The 19550-nt window shown below is 29.5% G+C and overlaps 1 protein-coding gene across 9 annotated transcripts in view; it reads right to left on the bottom strand.

Annotated features, from left to right (window-relative positions):
• Positions 1 to 19550, bottom strand: part of LOC107447713 (protein partner of snf) — a 146431-nt gene that overhangs the window by 54313 nt on the left and 72568 nt on the right. For all 9 annotated transcript variants that reach the window (XM_043049291.2, XM_043049287.2, XM_043049290.2 and 6 more), the window contains 4 exons: positions 17272 to 17421; positions 15296 to 15467; positions 13221 to 13323; positions 4812 to 4971 (listed from right to left, as the gene is read on the bottom strand). In XM_043049291.2, coding sequence (XP_042905225.1) covers positions 4812 to 4971; positions 13221 to 13323; positions 15296 to 15467; positions 17272 to 17421 — 585 coding nt within the window. The remainder of the gene's footprint in view (positions 1 to 4811; positions 4972 to 13220; positions 13324 to 15295; positions 15468 to 17271; positions 17422 to 19550) is intronic.

Below are 19550 nucleotides of genomic sequence, written 5' to 3'. Positions count from 1 at the left end.
TCAGAATCTGGCGCAGTTCCCAATATTTAAAATTCCTAAAATCAGCCAAACATACATAAAATCCTAAAATCAAACAGTACGTGTCATCATCTGAAAGACGGGGAAGTCATTCTCTCACACTTACGCGCGTCAAAAAGTTAAACATAGAAATACTGGAAATAGGGCTGTTTTCCTGAGTTTTCGAAACTTTTCAAGGTCATTTCGAATTTTTCAAGGATTTAATATCATTTTCAAGTACTTCTAGGGGCCCTTGAAAATCAAAATGAAATTCAAGTACTTTTCAAGGCTTTTTCAAGGCCGCGGGAACCCTCCATTCAATTCTTCAATATTTTACAATTTTAAGAAACAATCTTGAGTATTTTGAACATAACCTAATTATCTTAATAAAGTATTCCAGTGTTTTAAAGCTGGGTTTTCTTGAAATTGTGATAATATATTTACCGCATAGAATATATCCGGTCTAGTGCGATTAGCTATACAAGCCAAACAACCCAAAATGCTCCGAAACAGTAATTTTTTCATTTCATCCACTTCGATTTTAGAAGATGGACAGTCAGCTTTTGATAAGTTACCCTTAGTAATCGGCAACGATGACAAAGGAAATTTAAAGCTAGAAAACATTTCACAAACTTTTTGGATGTAACTCTTTTGATGTATTAACATCTCACCATCTTTTTGAACAAATTCAACACCTAACAACTACTTAACAACTTTCATTTTATTAATGTAAAGTATTGTGAAATGCACTTTCTATAAGTTTAGTATTAAAAAATGGAATGTTTTGTTTTATAATTTTTAACTTTAATAGTAATATTAATATATAAGCATATATATTTTTCTAATCTTTTCATTTGCACAAAATACTTAAAAGGTATGGACAAAATATTCAGAAATTTTTAATCCAATATTTAAAAGCAGTTTTTTTTTATTTCAGGATACATGTGCATGGCTTATCACGTAATAAAGATCATCCTGAAACTCGTGCCATATTTTATGAGATGGAAGTTTACAATAGGAAAAAATTTTTGGATCTTATCTCAGCTCTAAAAGGTTTCAAAGACGCTGCTAGCATATCTAAGCTATTTGAGCCTTTTGTTAAGGATTTCAAGTTAGTTGTTTTAAAGTGCTTTCTTTCTACTAAATTTATATTTACATTCTTCATAATTCAAACTATTTTTATATTTTTGTGAATCTTTTTTTCTTTTTATGTATTTAAATAACAACCTTTAAATACTGCAAACTCTCTTCTACTTAAGATCTAATTATTAATCTATTGGTTTACAGAACCTGCTCACAGCTGGTTGCAGCTTTCAAGTCCATCATGACATTGCCAGCTGTGAGGCGGCTGAGCAGCTGTACCTTTTTCTTAATGAAATCTTTTCTGTCAATAGATGTCATGAATTGTTTTCACTGTTTAATTTTTAAATTCTTAGTGTTTCATAGTCCTGTATTTACTGAGAAGTTTTTCAGACAAATAAAAAAACATTTAACTTGCGAATTTAAATGAAATGTAATAAACAAAAAAAAGGTACGTCTGCTTATAGAAAAATAATAAATTACTATATGCAGTCTTGGAACAGTTGCTCAAATTTCTCCAAAATGCCATTTTCCCCCCAAAAATGCTGCAAAATAACTTTGGCCTAATTTTGCGCCAAAATTCTGCACAAAAATCGGTTTCCGGTTGAAAATATCAAACCAGAAACGATAGTTAAAAAAGACACTAGCATAAATATTAAAACCCGAAACAAGGCAAGTTTAAAAAGATCAACGGAATTTTAAAAAAACCTAATGATAAAATTTATGAATAAAAAGAAAAAAAAATCAAACGTTGTGGAATTATAAAAACATAACTGCAATATGCTTCATAAAATAATCGTATGTTTGAATTAATAAACAATTCTCCTTTTTTTTCTCTTTTTTTTTAAATAAAAACACGATTTTTATTTAAAGCAAATGTGATTCCACATCAAGAAAAACTTGCAAATGATACTGCACTTCCAAAGAATCAGAATTTATTCAAAAGAAAAGATTTTATTTTTATTAATCGATGACAAATATATAAATATATTTTACTCTTTCATCCTCTGTTCACTGATATGCATGTGCAATGCATTTTCCCCACCCCCTCGTAAATCAAAGAGAAAACGAAATCAGCATGCCACTCCTTTGAGTTCGATTGACGGAGTTAATCCTTTGAGTTAAAGGAGAAAATAAAACATTTGTCCCTTCCCTGCCTCCTCTCGATCTTCAAGGTCACAAAAGAAATGATGTTTCCCCCTTCCTCACATTTTCCTCTACTCAACTTCAAGGATGAGTTCAATTTTCGCTTTTTTTTCATAATCGTTCTAGTTTAAAATGACGGGAAAACCAAGCAAAATTTCCCCCGGTTTTCTGGAAACCGGATAAATGGTTCTCTACTGTACTAAAAAAAAGCCGCAAAATGAAAAATAAATCAATCGAATATAAAAAAACGCAAAAGGGATAGAATTCATTTTGTATCCCATGTGGTAGTTTCAATGTCAACTGGGTGTGGCCAATTTATGGTCAAACAGGAGAGGAAAATGTGGGCACAAACCAGTAGAGCACAAGCACTGCTGTCAAGATTGATTGATCAGTTTCTTCCAACTTGCATTTCTTTATTTTGTTCATTAGTGCTTTGCTAAAATTTGAGATTCTCCAACCTTTTTCTCTCAAACTCTGACCCTCCCAACACAAGGTTTTTATCGGTGCCACTGAGCATATAAATATTTTTTTGATGTTAATTATTTGCTCTTCTGTTTTTAGGTGCGGTGCCAACTGGTAAGAACAACTTTATTTTATACATTTTGTTGCTGAAAATGAAAACTTTTTTCACACAAACTCTTCTTTAATGCATTTTAGGCCATTCACTCCCCCCAAATAAGTTAGAAACTACGTTATTTGCGGTATTTAAAAATATTTTCTTGTACTTAACATTATTTTCAGACCATTTATAGGGATTATTTACTAAGCAGGCTCATTCCAAATTAACCCGTATCAACAGTGATATAGTCCAGCCTTGCCTAAACAGTAAATGAGTGGACCTGTTAACGGAATTTTTTTTTATAATTTAGAAATTAAAACTCTACTTTATGAAAAGTATAATTTTTTTTTATTATACAGATATTCTAAATTGAAATTTAAAGGTCTCTTCTATAAGGATGGTGATATGCACGGCGCTTACGATAACTTTTTAAAAATTTAATCGATGTGCGGTGCTTGCGACGATGCTGTGCCTTCACCAGAAAATACAGTATTTGGTTTCTATTATGCTTTCTAAGGATTTCAACATTACAAATTTTATGGAACCATTTGATACGCAAGATTCTTCTTAATCAGTTGTTAATAAATATTTGAAGTTTTTTCATGTTATTTTTATTGCAATGCCATGTCTCAGATACATATAGTAGGACAGATTTAACATTAGTATTGAAAATTCTAATTTTTGTTGAATTTGTTATGTTTTTTGTTTTTCTAGAGTTTCTTGAGAATAGTATAACTGCTTTGGGCTTTGTTTAATGTATTTAGTATGTCTTTATCAGTGCCTTCTTTGTTGTTAATTATGCTTCCAATATATGTAAAACTGCTTACTTCTATTTTATCATTTTCCAAAAATATGTCATTTAATTGTTTAAAATTAATTTTCAAAATTTTAGAGTTATTTTGATTGATAATGAGCCCCATTTTCTTTGCCTTTACATTTAAAATGCTTGTGTTTGTTAGCAAGTCTTGAAGGGTGTTAGTCAGTAAACATAAGTCGTTTGCAAAATCAAGATCAGAAAGATATTCAGCAAGGTTCCATCTTATACCCTTTTTATTCTCTGGTACTCTTTTAATGATCCAATCAATAGAAATTAAAAAGATTGTTGGAGAAAGCATACAACCCTGTCTAACACCCAAATCAAAGATTCTGATAGTTGGCATGGATAACTTGTATATTCAAATACTTCATACTTGTATGCTTCAAAACATTCGAAAATTCCATAGTACTTTAAAATCTTCCAGAACATTTCTGTGAAACTGTAGAAAGCCTTTTCAAAATCTATGAAATTTAAATATATCATAGAACGCCATTCAATAGATAGTTAGACTATAATCCCTAATGTCACATCCCTTAACACACACTGAAACCGGCTTGCTCTGGTCGTAGGCTTTGGTCATATTCATTTTTCATTCTCTCCAGTACTATTTTAGAGAAAATTTTGCTACATACATTTAACAAAGTGATTCATCTCTAGTTGTCATATAACGTCAGATCACCTTTTTTTGGTAGTTTTCCACACATATAATCTTTCATTACCTGCCTAATTCCTTTTTTATTAAACATTTGAGCAGAAATTGTTATTTTTCAAAATAGATTACATTCACCCAACTGCACAATAAATACTCATTATCACTTTAAGAGACAACTGAAACCCGAGGATAAAGTTGATCAGAATATGTTGATGATTCAAATTATTCTTTTTAATATACATGTGCTTGTAAGGGATATATTTCTACACAGAATTAGCAGCATTGGTGTAAACACTATAGCAGCTTCTTGACACGAATGTAGTTGCATAATTAACATACTTTTTGAAAAAGTATAATATAGATTAGAATAGGAATACAAATGTTTCGGATTATGTCAGATTTGGTCACTGCATTATTTGATGTACAATTTCAGACATTTAATGTTTTAAAAAAGATTAATTAATTGTTAAAAATTTTTATAATACATTAATTTTTTTAACAGACTCGTGGTTTCTTGTTCGCCAATTAAAATTTTTTTTAGAAACTTATAAAGTTCTTACTTGATTTCTGGGATCTTTTATGTTAAACATGAGGCTTCTATACTTAGTTCTATACTTTAAATTTGTATCCTTAAACTGAGCATAAAGTTCCCCCTCAATCTTGACGGCGATTTTCCTAATTTCTTCTTCTGGTAATATTATGTCACCAGAGTTTTTACACCTGTAAAAAAAGCATATACATATATGAGACAATAATGAATGAAATTAAAAAAATGAAATTATTTTAATTTTAATGAAGAATGAAATTATTTTAAACTAAAACTTAATAAAGATTTATTAAGTTTTAATCGAATCGGTCTCTCTATCCTTTTTCATCTTTTTTTTTATGTTATTGAATTAATATATTTGCTTTTGCTATAATAATAAAAGTTTAGAAAGCACTATTTTTGCAGATTTAATTGTGAGAGCTGATGACGAGATTATATCTTTTTGTCATTAAAATTTATAATCGTAATTAATTTTTTTTCCTATTTTTTTGTTTCTTGCATTGTTTTCTTTGTTTATATATATATATATATATACTGTGTAAAGTCGCGTATCCGGAATCGGTGGGACTTCCAGAAGTCCGTATAATAGATTTTTCCGTATAATAGACCCCCAAGGTAAACAAAGCTTAAAATGATTTAATAAACGATCTGAATCTAAGAAGCAAAAAATAAATAAACGTTATTTTTAAGGGGAACAATGTTTTAGCATTAGAATATCTAAATCAAATATAAAATATTAGAAAAAAAATATTATTGCTGAAAATATGGAAAACGAAAAAAATTTAACAGTTATGAAAATATTAATCCGCCATTTTGAACTAGAACGATTCAAGCAGGAAGGGGAAATTCATGTCATTCTGGAACAAAGCTTAAAATGATCTAAATCTAAGAAGCAAAAAATAAATAAACATTATTTTTAAGGGGAATAATGTTTTAGTATTAGAATATCTAATCAATAAAATATGAAATATTAGAAAAAAAATATTATTGCTTAAAATATAGAAAACGAAAAAAAATTGACATATGAAAATAATAATCCGCCATTTTTAACTAGAATGATTCAAGCAAGAAAGGGAAATTCCCGTCATTCATTAAGGTGGGTAGGTGGAGGAGAAAAATTCATTTCCTCCTTATTTGTGAAAGAAAATAAGTGTAAAGAGGAGATCATTTAAGTTGAGGGTGGGGAAGTAACAAATTATTGTTTTCTCTCCAATCATTGGCTATCAATCAAGCATAAAGGCGGGGCACGCTGATCGGGTTCTCTTTATTTTTTCTTCTATGACTGAAAGAATCTGCTAAAGAGAGAATGTTACCCCCTTTTTCCCCCTCCTCCTAAATATTACATGGTATGGAAAAGAACGAATGTTTTGTTTCTCAAGGACGTATATCCTTTTAGACCTATTCAAATTTTCCACTTTGACTCCCCCTCCACCTTAACGCTTGCCCCGTTTACCCTTTTCCACAGTATTTCTTCTTTCAATAAAAATGTTCCAGGAAATGCCTCTTTTACTAGCCACCTGCATGGGAAAGGGGGGGGGGGGGACTCAGTTGCGGTCTTTTGAAAACAAATCTCCCTCTTTTTCCTACATTCCAATGGAGGAGCGCCACTAACGGTTACTCAATGGTCTTGGTAGATCTTCACTTCCCCTTTCTGGTGATTTATGGGTTTGATGCTGAAAAGAGAAAATGTGTCAAAAGACTTCGTTTTTTTTTATTTATTTAATTTTTTTTTAAAGGAAAGGGGATGATGGAGAGATGTTTGTTTATTTTGATTATTAAAAAGTGTCCGGGAAATCGACCCTTCCGGGAAAGGGACGTCCGGATATGGGACGTTACACTATATATATATATACACACACAGGGAAGCCTTGGTTAAATAAAAACTTTTAGAACCGAAAAAATTGAAAATTTATGAGAAATATCCTTTTCGCAGAAGGGTACATTAATAACTAAAGTTCATGCCATAAATTGCTTATAGAATATTTGAAATGATATAGAAATAATTAAATAATCTGTAAGCACTATTTACATTGATGTTTATTTAAACTCCAATGAAATTATAATATTTACCATACAAAAAGAGTAGATTAAGAAATCTGATACATGCTTTTGTTTTGTATTTATCCAGTTGAAAAGAAAGATGAGACAGAAGTTTGTTTTAAGCAGCTGCGACTTACCATATCTTCAAGGTACATTTTTACATATAGCACTTTCATACCAATTTCATCCTTTTTAGATAGATATTTGTTGGATGTTTCAGTTCCTGAATACAAATTTGAGCATCACTTGAAGTTATCACTTTTGGTTTGTTTTCAGAAAGCCTCAATTGAGTATCAGTTTCTTCACTTTCACTTTTAACATCATTATTTCGAACATTTCAACAATTTTGTCCATATTTAAATCCTTTTTTTTTACATTCAATATTTCGCTCAATGTTTACAAAATCATCACCATTTATAACACTTTCTCCAGTTAAGCTAATCAAATTTGTTAATTCAGAAACCGGATCATAAGAATTTATATCATCTATGACATATGCAATGGTATTGCTTTCTGGTGAATTCTTCTTGAAGCCTGCCTGAGAAAAATCATAAAATGGTTGAGTTTTTTACTTTTTCCAGATGGCTATTATACACAAAGAAGCTTGTAGGACATCAATTTTAACGTTTTCCTTATTTGACCCATCTATGTTTATAATCAAGTGTTTCAAGGTCAGATGTTGCGTTATCAAGAAAAAAAGATCTTTCCTTTTTTTTTTTGCAACTCATTTTTCAATCAAGTTTAAGTAACTACTCAACCATTGAATCTAGGTCACCCATACTCATTGATTTGTTTTCCATTTTGCTCCAAAATAAATTACATTAAAAGATTTCCTGCCGTCCTCGCAATTGTCTATTTTCGCTGTAAAGAGATAGTTAAGTTGAATTGAGTCAAATATCTCTGATCAGCTGATTGTAGGATTGACTGCTAACAATGGAATCGCTAGTCTTTGGGCTAAAGAGGTAGTTATATCCTTTCTCCTTCAGAGCAGCATGCATACAACTAAACACTGACTTTCTTCTACCTTGCGCAAATCATGATTATGCAGACTGTTTCGCATCCCCCCACTGCAAACTTTTTTTTTTGCTCACGCAGATACTTTCTTATGTTACAATAAATATTAAAAAAGTGTCTGCAAAACTGGAGAATCATCACCAATGTATACGCGCATGTGCACCTATATTATCTAACTAAAGTCATATGGTGCCAAATAGACCTTTGTATTTCTACGTCACTTCACCAGCTGATTCCAATTAATAGATTTACTCTCTCCAACTCCTCCCCATGGCTTGATAGGAAATGTGGCAATACCTCTTGCGATGCACAGAATTTAAGAACATGGCAATACCACTCAGTAAAACACCAGGCCTTTTGGAATTGTATTCAGAATTGATAATTTCTTTCTCTAATAAATCCAAAGAGGATATCATATAACTCCTAAGATAAGAGGCTATCTGACAGTGATAAATTTCCTTAATTTTTTTTGTTTCCCAGGATTTCCCAGGTTTAACTTCTTTAGTAATTGACTTTTGAATACTTTTCGTGTCAATGCTGAAATGCCTTGAAATTTGTTGTATAACAAATGTTTGTTGTATCAAATGAAAATGGCAGAGCTTTGTATAAAAAGTGTGCTCCAATAGTGGAGGAACTGGTTTAAACTAGTTGAATCAGAATGCATTAGCACTTGTTTACATTTCTGGAGTTCCTTTTTAATGGTCAACTTATCAATTTTGCGTAACTGAGGGGACAGTTAGTTTTGTCCTTGGTTACATCCCCTCTGTTAAATGAGAAACTTTAAAATTTTTAAAAAATACAACATAACATGATTGTACTAACAGACTTTATTGTAAAAACCAAATATTAAGTAAGAAGGTTTTTTGTGTAATGAATGAAATAAACTTTAATTGTAACAAAGGGGACAAATATATAGTTAAGATAATTTCTGATTTAAAAATTATGAAAAAAAATTTTTTTTTGATGGAAATCACCCCACAATTAGACTTAGGAACAATTTATTTTACAATATAAATCAAACTATATACCAATCGTAATATTTTTAATATCTTGTTCTTCTTTAAAATAGACAGTTTTATTAGTACAATAAGTCAAAATCATGAATGCTCTCTATTTATGATAAATTTTACTATAATCATGCATAACTCTAAAGAATAACTGCTGAATTCATAAATTACAACTAATTTCCTTTAAAATTATGCCAAATACAAAGACGTTGCTTTAACTTTAAAAATTCACTACTGGTTTCAGTTGGCATGGAATTCAACTATTTCTTTGTTGAGTATAAATAGAGAGTTATACTCGAGATTCTGAAAGTTGATGGGAAAATCTCTTGAAGGCAAAAATTTTGATAGGGGAAATTTGTTATTTTATATTTGGACATAAGGTTTCTTCCTTTTTTTGAAGAAAGATTGGTGTGTCTTTAGTCTTTTTTTCAGTCAGAAAAAGTCTCTGCCAGTGTCGCAGAGGAAGTCTCACAAACTGTTATAAGAGTTGTCTCTCTCTACAGCACAAGAACAGTTTGAATTTCAAAAGCAGTGAAAGGTGTGATGCAGGTTGCAGAGGTAATAAGTCTCAGTGCTTTATATTGAACATTGTCAACTTTGTTGCTTCAACTAACAGGTGTCTTGGCCAATAATTCTCCACCATAGTCTAAAAGTTGCAGATCAACAACATTACATTACATTAACATTAAGATTGCAACAATATAAATCTGGATATCATAAATCTTCTTAAGAATTGCCAGGGTAAAATATTATTGCTTCATGCAATAATATTTTACCACTTTTAAGATGTATTTCTGCTCTCAGTGTAGGCTTACCACTCTAGCATTATTTCATTTTGTTCTTTTATGTACTCATCTGAGGAAAGCTTCCTATAATGTGAGCATTTTTAATGATTTTTTTCATTATCATATTTAAGAAACTTACATTTTAAATCTAGTATTAATACAAACAATGAAACATGTGTTAGTTTACCATTTGTGGGATAACAACTTGATAGTTCACGTAGACAAATGGTCAACTAATAAGAGGGTTTGATTGTTTCTAACAGTTTGGTACTTGATTGTTAATATCAACTTAGAGAGCTGATCAGAGGGGATCAACTTAACTAGCTTAATCAACTTAACTAGCTGAACAGGGGATCAACTTAATTGCTCATTATTATTCTCATCAAAATTTAGAAGAAAAAAAATCTCATCATCACACTGCTTATTCCATCAAATAGCAACAAATAATGCAACCCACAGCTGTTGCCACAATTTATCCACTTAAACTTGAGTTGCCTATAAAAATTTAAATCAAAAAATTTACACAAGCTAGAGTGCTTACATCATACCTGCCTACCTCCAAGAAAAAAAATCCAGAAGATTTTATACGGTATAAATTTGAATGCAAAATTTGAGAACTGATAATCAAAAACCTCCTTTTTTAATCTGAGAGTGAGAATATCTAATTTACAATACTAAAATCAGTTTTGTATTGTAAACATTATAAAGAATTGTACCACACCATAAGTGTATATTAATCTATGAAGTGAATGATAGAGCTAGCAAGAATTTCAAAGCAAGAATTTATATTTATTATACAACCTTAAAAACTGCTTCACACAATATATACATATATCCAATAACTACTTCTTCGTGCAATAATTAATTTTCATTTTGTTATACATATATCATATGGAGAACACAATAAAAAAAATCAATAAAATAGAATTTAGAATATGTTTATAAAGAAATGATTTAGTTAATATAGTTATTTTCAGAAATTACCATAATGGGAAAAATATGTAATCCATAAAAGAAAAATGATTTATAAATAATAGGTTAACACAGGACTCCAACCATATTTTTAAAATTAAGGAAAAAATTCACACTTCCAAGAATGCTTCAAAACATTTTAATTAAGCATGGATAACTAAAACAAGTTGCATCCATCAGGGGGTTAACTAAAACTTACTTTTTAATATATAATATTGATATCATGGACACTATACTAAAATTAAAGAACTAATTGCTTTAATAATTTCAGAAAAGGTTAATTTAGTTAAAAGTTTTACAATAAAATTATGTAGCAATGCATGAAATTTAAAAAAAAAAAATTAATATCAAGCTTTAAAACTAAAGGGTAAGCATGATCATGAAAAACAGATGTAAGACATTTAAGCAAGATTATTAAAAAAAAATATTTTTTTGAATCTAAATTTTCACTATTGATGAAGTGGCACGTTTGCCCTTTTTCAAAACATCAGCACTAAACTTATTATCAAAACAATTTGTTTGTTTGACACTTCATCGTAAGAATATTTTCGAGAGTTTTTGTAGACATAGATGACCGAAACTGTGTTTTATTTTTCTTCACAACACTAAATATTCTTTCTCACTCCGCATTGATTTGGGGTATGCAAGTGATTCCCAACAACACTCTCGATATTCGGTCAAATTTAAGCTGTCCGCTGTAGTCATTAACAGTACTCAGTTCATTTAATTGCATATCTATGGTGCTGCCTTTAAAGTTGGAAGAATCTTCAATCTGCAATGCAGTGAACTGTTTTTGGAGGCAGTCTCATGCATCTTCTTTGGTTTCTCCTTCTTTAACCATCAAAAGACAAGGAAACTTTTTAACAAAATATGCTACTTTTTCAAATGATGAGGTTTCGATATTTTTTAAGTCTGCAAGATATCGTTATTAATGGGAAATTTTTTGATGATATAATCACACGAGGTAGCATAAACATTCCTTACTGACAAATAAAATTTTCTTTTTTCTTTTTCATTCAACTTTTTAACTAGTTCTACCGTTTTGAATCCAACAAACAGTTCTGAATCCAGCAATTGATTAGCTTCAATATGATATTGAATTTCTAAAAGGGCTTGCCCTTTAATAACAGCAGGTTTAATGAATTTCAGAAATAAGTTCTTTAAGAAATCTGTTAACATATTATTCAAAACATGTATCAATGGGGAAGATGACTGTTAATATAGTATTGAGCTTTTCAAAATCCGTTATTACACTCAATAAAAATAAGCAATAAGCTTTGTTTAAATCTGAAGATAAAAAATGAAAAAATTTTTCTTCTCTGCTGACAGAAGTTTTGGGAGTAAACTCGTTCATTTTCAGATTTTTAGAGGTTCCTTCATTTGTTTTGAGCTTCTTATTAGAAGTGCCTTCCTCTTTCTCTGAATGCCTTTTTTGGCTTTCTGTCATTAGCACCTTTTCACTCATTTTTGGATTTTAAAGCCAAAGATGAAGATGTTAAAGTCTTTGATTTCACTTCATCGTGAAAATATGTCAATAATGCATCCCATTGATCTATTACTCTGAACAGAGATCTCCCCAAGGACAACCATCGAGAGCAGACGTGCTTCAATATCTTCCTCACTTCTTCACTGTGAAGACTTTGAAATAACTTCAATTTCTCTTTCCTCTTACAACTTTTTTTTAGATAGTAAAATATATCCACTAAAGTTTGGTCAACATCAACAGGCAATGTTGCAGCTGCTTTTTCTGCAGCCAAATTAATTAAATGGCACAAATATCCCATTATAACTAAATTTTCGTGCTTTTCTTTGAGAAAAGAAATCACACCATTTTTTTTCCCTAACATTACTGCAGCCAAATGCTATGCAGTTTGTCAGAGGTATCTTCAAATGCTCCAGTTCATCCAAAATAAGGTTGGATATGTCTCTCCCAGTCAAATCAAGACTTAGTTCCACTAAGGACAAAATCCTGGATTGAATTTTTGATGATTCAGCAAGGTTGTAAGTCACAACAATGGGATAAAGCTAAGAATCCATATTGTCAGTGATTCCATCTATTACTAGAGAAAAGACAGACAATTTCGGCGCACATTTTAGAGCATCGTTCCGCAAAAGGCACGAAAGCGCTAAATTTGGTGAGTTTTTATTATTTATCCAAAAACTTGGGACAAATCCGGAAGATTTTGCTCATACCCGGAAAAACAGAAAAAGGAGGAAAATCCGGACGAGTTGGCAGGTATGTTACATAATTTAAAGGTTAATTAAAAAAAAATATTAAAAATTTAATATAATAAATCAGATAGAAAGTCAGATTAAAATTCATCAATTCAAATTTTAACAAAAATCAAACAGAATTGCACCTGTTATCTACTGAGATTAAAGTACACATTGTTCCAAAGTATATTTACAAACATAAAATATTGCCAAAACAGAAGGGAAAAAAAAGAAGTTATGCTTAATGAAATAACTAAATAAATTAAAAAATAAAAGTTGAAAAGGCATCAAGTGTTTTTAGTGCACCATATATGTTCCTAGGAAAAAAGTATTCTTTAAGTTTTCGCATTGAAATAAAGATAAAGGTATGAAATCTTTGTTTTAACTTACCTGTCCATCAATATATTTTTTAATGTTTTTTTAACATTCATTCGTACATCATTAACTTTGGCAGCTGCTTTTTCTATATTTGAACTAGAATCACATTCTTTTTCTGAAAATAAAAAAATTATTTTACACTTATTATATAACAAACAAGGCACTAAAAAAAGAAAGAGTTAAAATGCTAGAGTTTATATATAGTACAAAATCCCATATCAGGATATCCATTTATTGGAAATGTCTATACTCCAGACTAATAAACTATGAATATTAATAGTGTTTGAAATGAACATCAGTAAATAAGTTTTGTTTCTTTTGTAAATAAGTTTTGCTTCTAAAAGTTTTCATTAAAAAAATCTACTAAACTCTGTTCTTTGTTTCATATTTTTTTTATTGAATCATATTAGTTACTTTTGGAATTTGAGGCTCATTTTGTATTGTCATTTTTATCTGATTATATGCACTGCTAATTTTTCACATTACTGTTAAAAAGGAAAAAGTCCTGTCTTTATTAATGAAAAAAAATCAAATTATTGTCTGCTCACTTCATTTTTTTTTACATACATTTTATCATACTAAACATTCCTTAGTTAATTAAAGGTCATTCAACCTATAAGGAAAGCTTATTGCATGAAATTAACATTAATTACCGTCTACTTGTTATTTTTTTTAAAATTGCATGAAGAATATTTTGATGTTTATTTACCTTTAAAACCTAATAACACAAAAAATCCACTCTCCTAACTTGCCAAAGTCTGGAAGATTCTGGATATGGGACTTTCTACTAAATTAAAATTAGATTGGAAATTTCCTAAAATTACACGAAAGATTTTGCCATATTTTTAGTAATAAATAAGAGGGTATACAAAAAGAAATATTCAATAATTTCAGATGAATATATAGAAATTTTTAAAGTACTGTAGCATTAAAAACATAATCAGTATTAGTTTGTTAACATTCCCACATAGTAACATTTAATTGGGGGGTAATGCCTGCTGCCTCCATGTGGTGCCCTCTGGATACCCCTCAGTGGGTAACTAAATGGCAGGCAAACACACATGATGAGTAATCAAAAAGCCTTTGATACGGCATCATCCGTCGCGCCGGTCAACAAGGGATGCGTTCAGGAATTAGGCAGAGGTTCCTGTTCGAAAAGTCTTATACAGTCTCCAGTAGCATATGGTAAGCCCTCGGGTGAGCCCAGTGCTAATACCGCTGCTTTGCAGTCTACTTCGGAAGCTGGTGAGGCGTCCAAAGGTGCAGGCCCTTTTTCTGTAGGAGTCTCTGGTCCGCTACCAAGCTACCCAAGCCCGTGAAGGTTGCTTTCAAAACAAAGGAGCAATTCTCTGATCAGAGCACCTTTTTATGGCGTCTTCAGAGATTAAACCCAGGGTTGAAGTCTATGGGGTGGAGGGTTCTGCAAAGTGCTGCGGGACCAGGCACCTGTAGATGGATCTTTGAGGTGGAGCCTGAGGATGAATTTTAACAATGTGACAAAGGTGTTAACAAAGTGACATGAACTGTTTTATTATTTTTAATATGTAAGAAATACCATATCATAAAAACAATTTTTATATCTGACCAAGATTTGAAAATGCTCATTTATGAATTTATCAATATCCCATGTAATAAATCTAAATTTCAAAGATTAATTTTTTTTCTCTCTAATTTAGAGTAAGTATTTAATTTAAAAATACAAATGTTGTATTTATTATGAAAGATTTTATAAGTGTGAGAGTTAGACAGTTCATTATCAAGTAATTCAAGAAAAAATAATTTACAAATTAAAGCACACAGACGATTTTTTAATTTTGATTATGAACTTAACACATATGAAAGTTGAGCATAAATTTTGCAAATGATCCAGAAATTCCAGTGGCACACAATAGCACAGGTTTTTGTCGTCCCAAATGCTACAACAAATTTTGACAAACATTCTGATTTTTCTGATACATGCTGTTAAAAGATAAAACAGTTATGGTGTTGTTGCAAACAGTCCATTAATTTTTTTCAGAATTTAAAAAGAATTAAGATTAAAAATATAAAGACTGCAAGTTATGTAATCGAAAAAATTGTTTACTTACTATTGTCTTTTTTAGAGGCTGTCATTGATGAGGAAGAGCAAGCAATCATAAAGCTCGGATTTTCTTTCAGCCAAGATATAATTTCTCCAGCTTTAGGTCCTTTATCTCCAGTTACAACATTCCCTTTATAACGGTCAAAAACAACTAATCTCTGAGAATCCCAATCTTGTACCTGAATAAAAAATAAAAAAACACATTTTCATCACTTCATGAAATTTAAAATCAAACATACTCATAAAAAATTTACATTTTTATGTTACATAAAAGTTAGAGAAGCTTTTTATTTTGCCATAGGTGTTCTTTGGACAAAGGTGGGCTATTGCAGAAACAAGACCAGCTAAGTCTCTTTCCATTATATAGTTTAGAATATATACATACATATATATATATATGTTGCATACGCCATGCAGCGCCACCTGTAGTTGAGCAGACTCCCTCTACATTCACTCACTGAACGGCTACGGGGAGCGAGCTCATTAAGATGTTCCAGCTCTAATTATTTTCTATTGTCATTTAAGTGTTTTTTGTCATAATAAAAGCTTTAAAACGCAACCCTAGACTGCTTTGAAGCTTCATCGAGACTCCCCGTCCGTAACATATATATATATATATATATAAAACTATAAATTTTAAAAAGAAACAAAACTTTCCCTTAATAAACTGCAGAAAAGATGTTAACAATTATGTGATACCACAATACTAAATTTTTCCACCTTAAACCACTTGATCAACTCAAAATAGACTGAATCAGCTATTCACATGACAAGCACATATTCCTAACTTGCCATCCATAAATGTTTTAATAATCTGTAGTCTTGTGAGGAATGGAAAATTTAAGCCTAAATTTTATATAAATATTAATTTAATTTTAAAATGGAAACTTTATTTTGAAATCAATAGTTCGGTAATAATTGTGAAATAATAAAACCTAAACTTAACTGAAAAAAAAAATTCCCAGAAAAATAAATTACTTTTAAGTAGAACCTAATATTTATCTATAAATACAATCGAGACACCTCTCTATCTTATCCAATTTAATTTTGATAAAAAAAACAAATTTCATAGAATGCTTAACTTTTGGATTAGCACTTCCATCAAAAATGATTTAATGTATTTATCTATAAGGTATGTAAATAATGAATTTTACTAATAATAGATTTAATACAAATGAAAAAAATTGAGTATAGATCTTATTATGAATTTTTTATTTTATTTATGCTCTTGATTAAGGTCTAAATAAAATTTAGAAATATTAGAACCTGATAACAATTTACAAAACTTTAATAATTTAGTATACATATTTTATTTTCATTTCAAGTTAAGTTTATCAATTTAATTGGCTTAAAAAATAGAAAAATAAACATTTCCTAATCTACATGCATCCTATAGACTGTCTTTTTGATTCAATTTAAAAAGCTGGACATCAAATCATCTGTCAGCACCCAACTCGATATAGGTATGAAGAGGAGAAATTAAAATTATCATTTTAGATCTGATTAATAAAACTGCAATCTTAAATAAAAGCTGGTAAAAATCAGTTTAAAAATACAAAATAATAATAATAATAAATAAATAAAATAAAGTCAAATTTGGGAAAGTGCTAAAACAGCATAAGCCCAAGATTTGTCTTCAAATAAATTATTTATAAATATCAGTAGAAAAAAATCTTTCTTAGAGTAAGCACATATGAAATAACTGGACATAATTCAGAATCAAGAAACACTCTGTGATTGTTACAGATTGGTTCAAGAAATAAATGGGATATTCTTTGCTTTTTTTATTTAGTTGCCCCTTTGCTGTATAACAATAAGTAATTAAACTTCAGTTCAGCTATATATACAATTTCTGTGCTAAGCATGATAGATCGAAACTATTTATAGAGAATTTTTCCAGTAACTCCATGAAAAGGATACACACAGTGTAGCTATACAAGCATTTATAATTAATAGATTTATATACATCAGATGGAATTTAACCTTTGAAGATCCACTTGCTTCACGCATGGATTTTAAGCACTGTGTTGCATGCTTTTCTATGCATTCAGAGCTACAATAACAAGAGTTGGCCATAGATATCTTTTGGCATTGAATACAATTATGTCTTTGTTTCTGCACAGTTTTTATTTCCTGTAAAATAATCAAAAACGTATTTTTTTAAATGAAACAAAAGAGTGCAATTAATTTATAACGATTATCAGAAAATAAAATAAGTATTTTCTTCACAGTCAGAAATATAAAAGGCCCATAATTATAGCAGACCATTGAGAACATGAAATGCATAACTACCTGATTTAAAGATTCTGGAGGCAGATTTTTCTCAGTGTTCATGAAACGAAAACTTAAGTAAGATAATGGGTTGCATTTTTTATATTTTAACAGTAGCTAAAAGAATTACCAATATATAATTCGAACTTTTAAATTTTAAACAGTATCACTATAGATTAATATATCTAAAAGAGTGTTCTAAAACTAATTAATTAAATCAGATTCATTAAATCAAGAATCAAATATCAAGGCATAAATTTTGCTTCAAAAATACTGAGAAAAACTTTAAGCTAAGCACTGAGCAAATTTTCTGAAAAACATAAGTTAACAGATATCAAAGAGAGAAAAAAAATTAATTTAAAATTTGTGTGCAGTAAACTCTCAATTACCTGTAAATAATTAATCTAATTTGAAGATTATTCATAATAATCATTAGACCCCCCCCCCTTTTAACAATAAATATTATGGTATTGAAAGTTAATTTCAATAGTAGATTATATTTTCTTTTCCAATTAAATCTGCATTTAAATGCTGTAAATAAAAACATATAATATCTAAATAATGATATAATTGTAGAAAATGAAAACATTCATTTGAGACAGAATGCATTAGCCATAATTTATACATGTAAAATCTATTGGAAGTAACATAATTCAGTGTTACTGCGGACAGAAATCAGTGAAAAAATTTCTTCTGCTTATCGTTTTACTTTTCTAATCAATGTAATTAAAACAGAAAAGTCAACAAAATGTCAGAAGTTTTAATATCTATTTGTCCCCTTTGGATAAATGGCAATCACCTATTCACTTCATGACATTTTCATGAAAGTAGTAGTTTCTTTTGGCTTTAATTTTTTTTCATCGATATTCTGCAACAAAAAAAAAAAATAAATAAATAAAAATTTAAAAAATATATAGTGGGAAATTTTGTCAGGGTTTCCAGATTTTAGCTGGTTTCATTTAAACCACTTAAAAAAACTTGCTAAAATAAAATAGTTAGCTTTTATTCATAGTATTTTTTAAAAGTTGTAATAATAAAAAGGGTTATTATTTAATTATTACATTGAGGTGACTGTATATTAGGAACAATGTGGAGCAGCAACTTTGCAATTTTGAGACAGTTTGAAACATCAGCTAATCTTAAAAGCATTATAAACAATAATTTTAATCAGAGCCACAATTAGATATCAACTTTTTTACGGCAGCATAATTATATGACTAACACAAAATTAATTATAGTTACCAATTATCCAACTTTATAAAGAAAATATATTAATTATTTAGAACAAATAATCATGCACAGTTTTATTGCTATCTTATAACTTCCCTACAGTGCAATCCTAAGTAATTTTGCTTTTGTTTGCATTCTGATATTTTGAAAAAAAAAATTTCAGCATTTGAAACTTTGTGGTTTATCAGAACTTATTTTTTACTATATCAATGGATGTGAAAACAGAATTTGCCATGAAACGCATCTCCTGCAATATAGTGTCCTCTTACAAAAAAGCAAAAAAATAAATTTCAACTTAAGAAAAAAATTAAAAAAGCAAAGTTAAATAGAAAAATAATTTTAATAGTTTAGTTAATTGTACAGTAAAAATTTAAATTAATTCAAATCTAATTTTATTTTACATATTATAAAAATATACAACTTAGTGCTTTATCAAATTAGTTCTGCTAATTTTTAAATTTTATTTTAAACTAAGATTATATGAATGCACATAAAAAAATTATTTTTATTGATGGTTAGATTTGTAAAACTAATGATAAAAAATAATATTTTTTTAAATTTTTAATTAAAAACATAGGATAAAAATTTTTGTAGCATCATCATTAGTTGTAATACATGATGTAATTAAATCAAAACTTAAATTATTAACAACATTTCTGCATACCAAATTTTATTTTAAGAAATTATGTCAAACTTCAGCAAATTAAAGACATGAAAATATCTTGTCTGTGAGCTTTTCATTCTTGAACACTGCTCTAAAA

The sequence above is a fragment of the Parasteatoda tepidariorum genome, chromosome X1 (genome assembly GCF_043381705.1).
Source record: "Parasteatoda tepidariorum isolate YZ-2023 chromosome X1, CAS_Ptep_4.0, whole genome shotgun sequence".
NCBI classification, from domain to species: Eukaryota; Metazoa; Arthropoda; class Arachnida; order Araneae; family Theridiidae; genus Parasteatoda; species Parasteatoda tepidariorum.
Note: the sequence above shows the minus strand (reverse complement) of the source record. Positions and strands in the feature narration are given on the sequence as shown.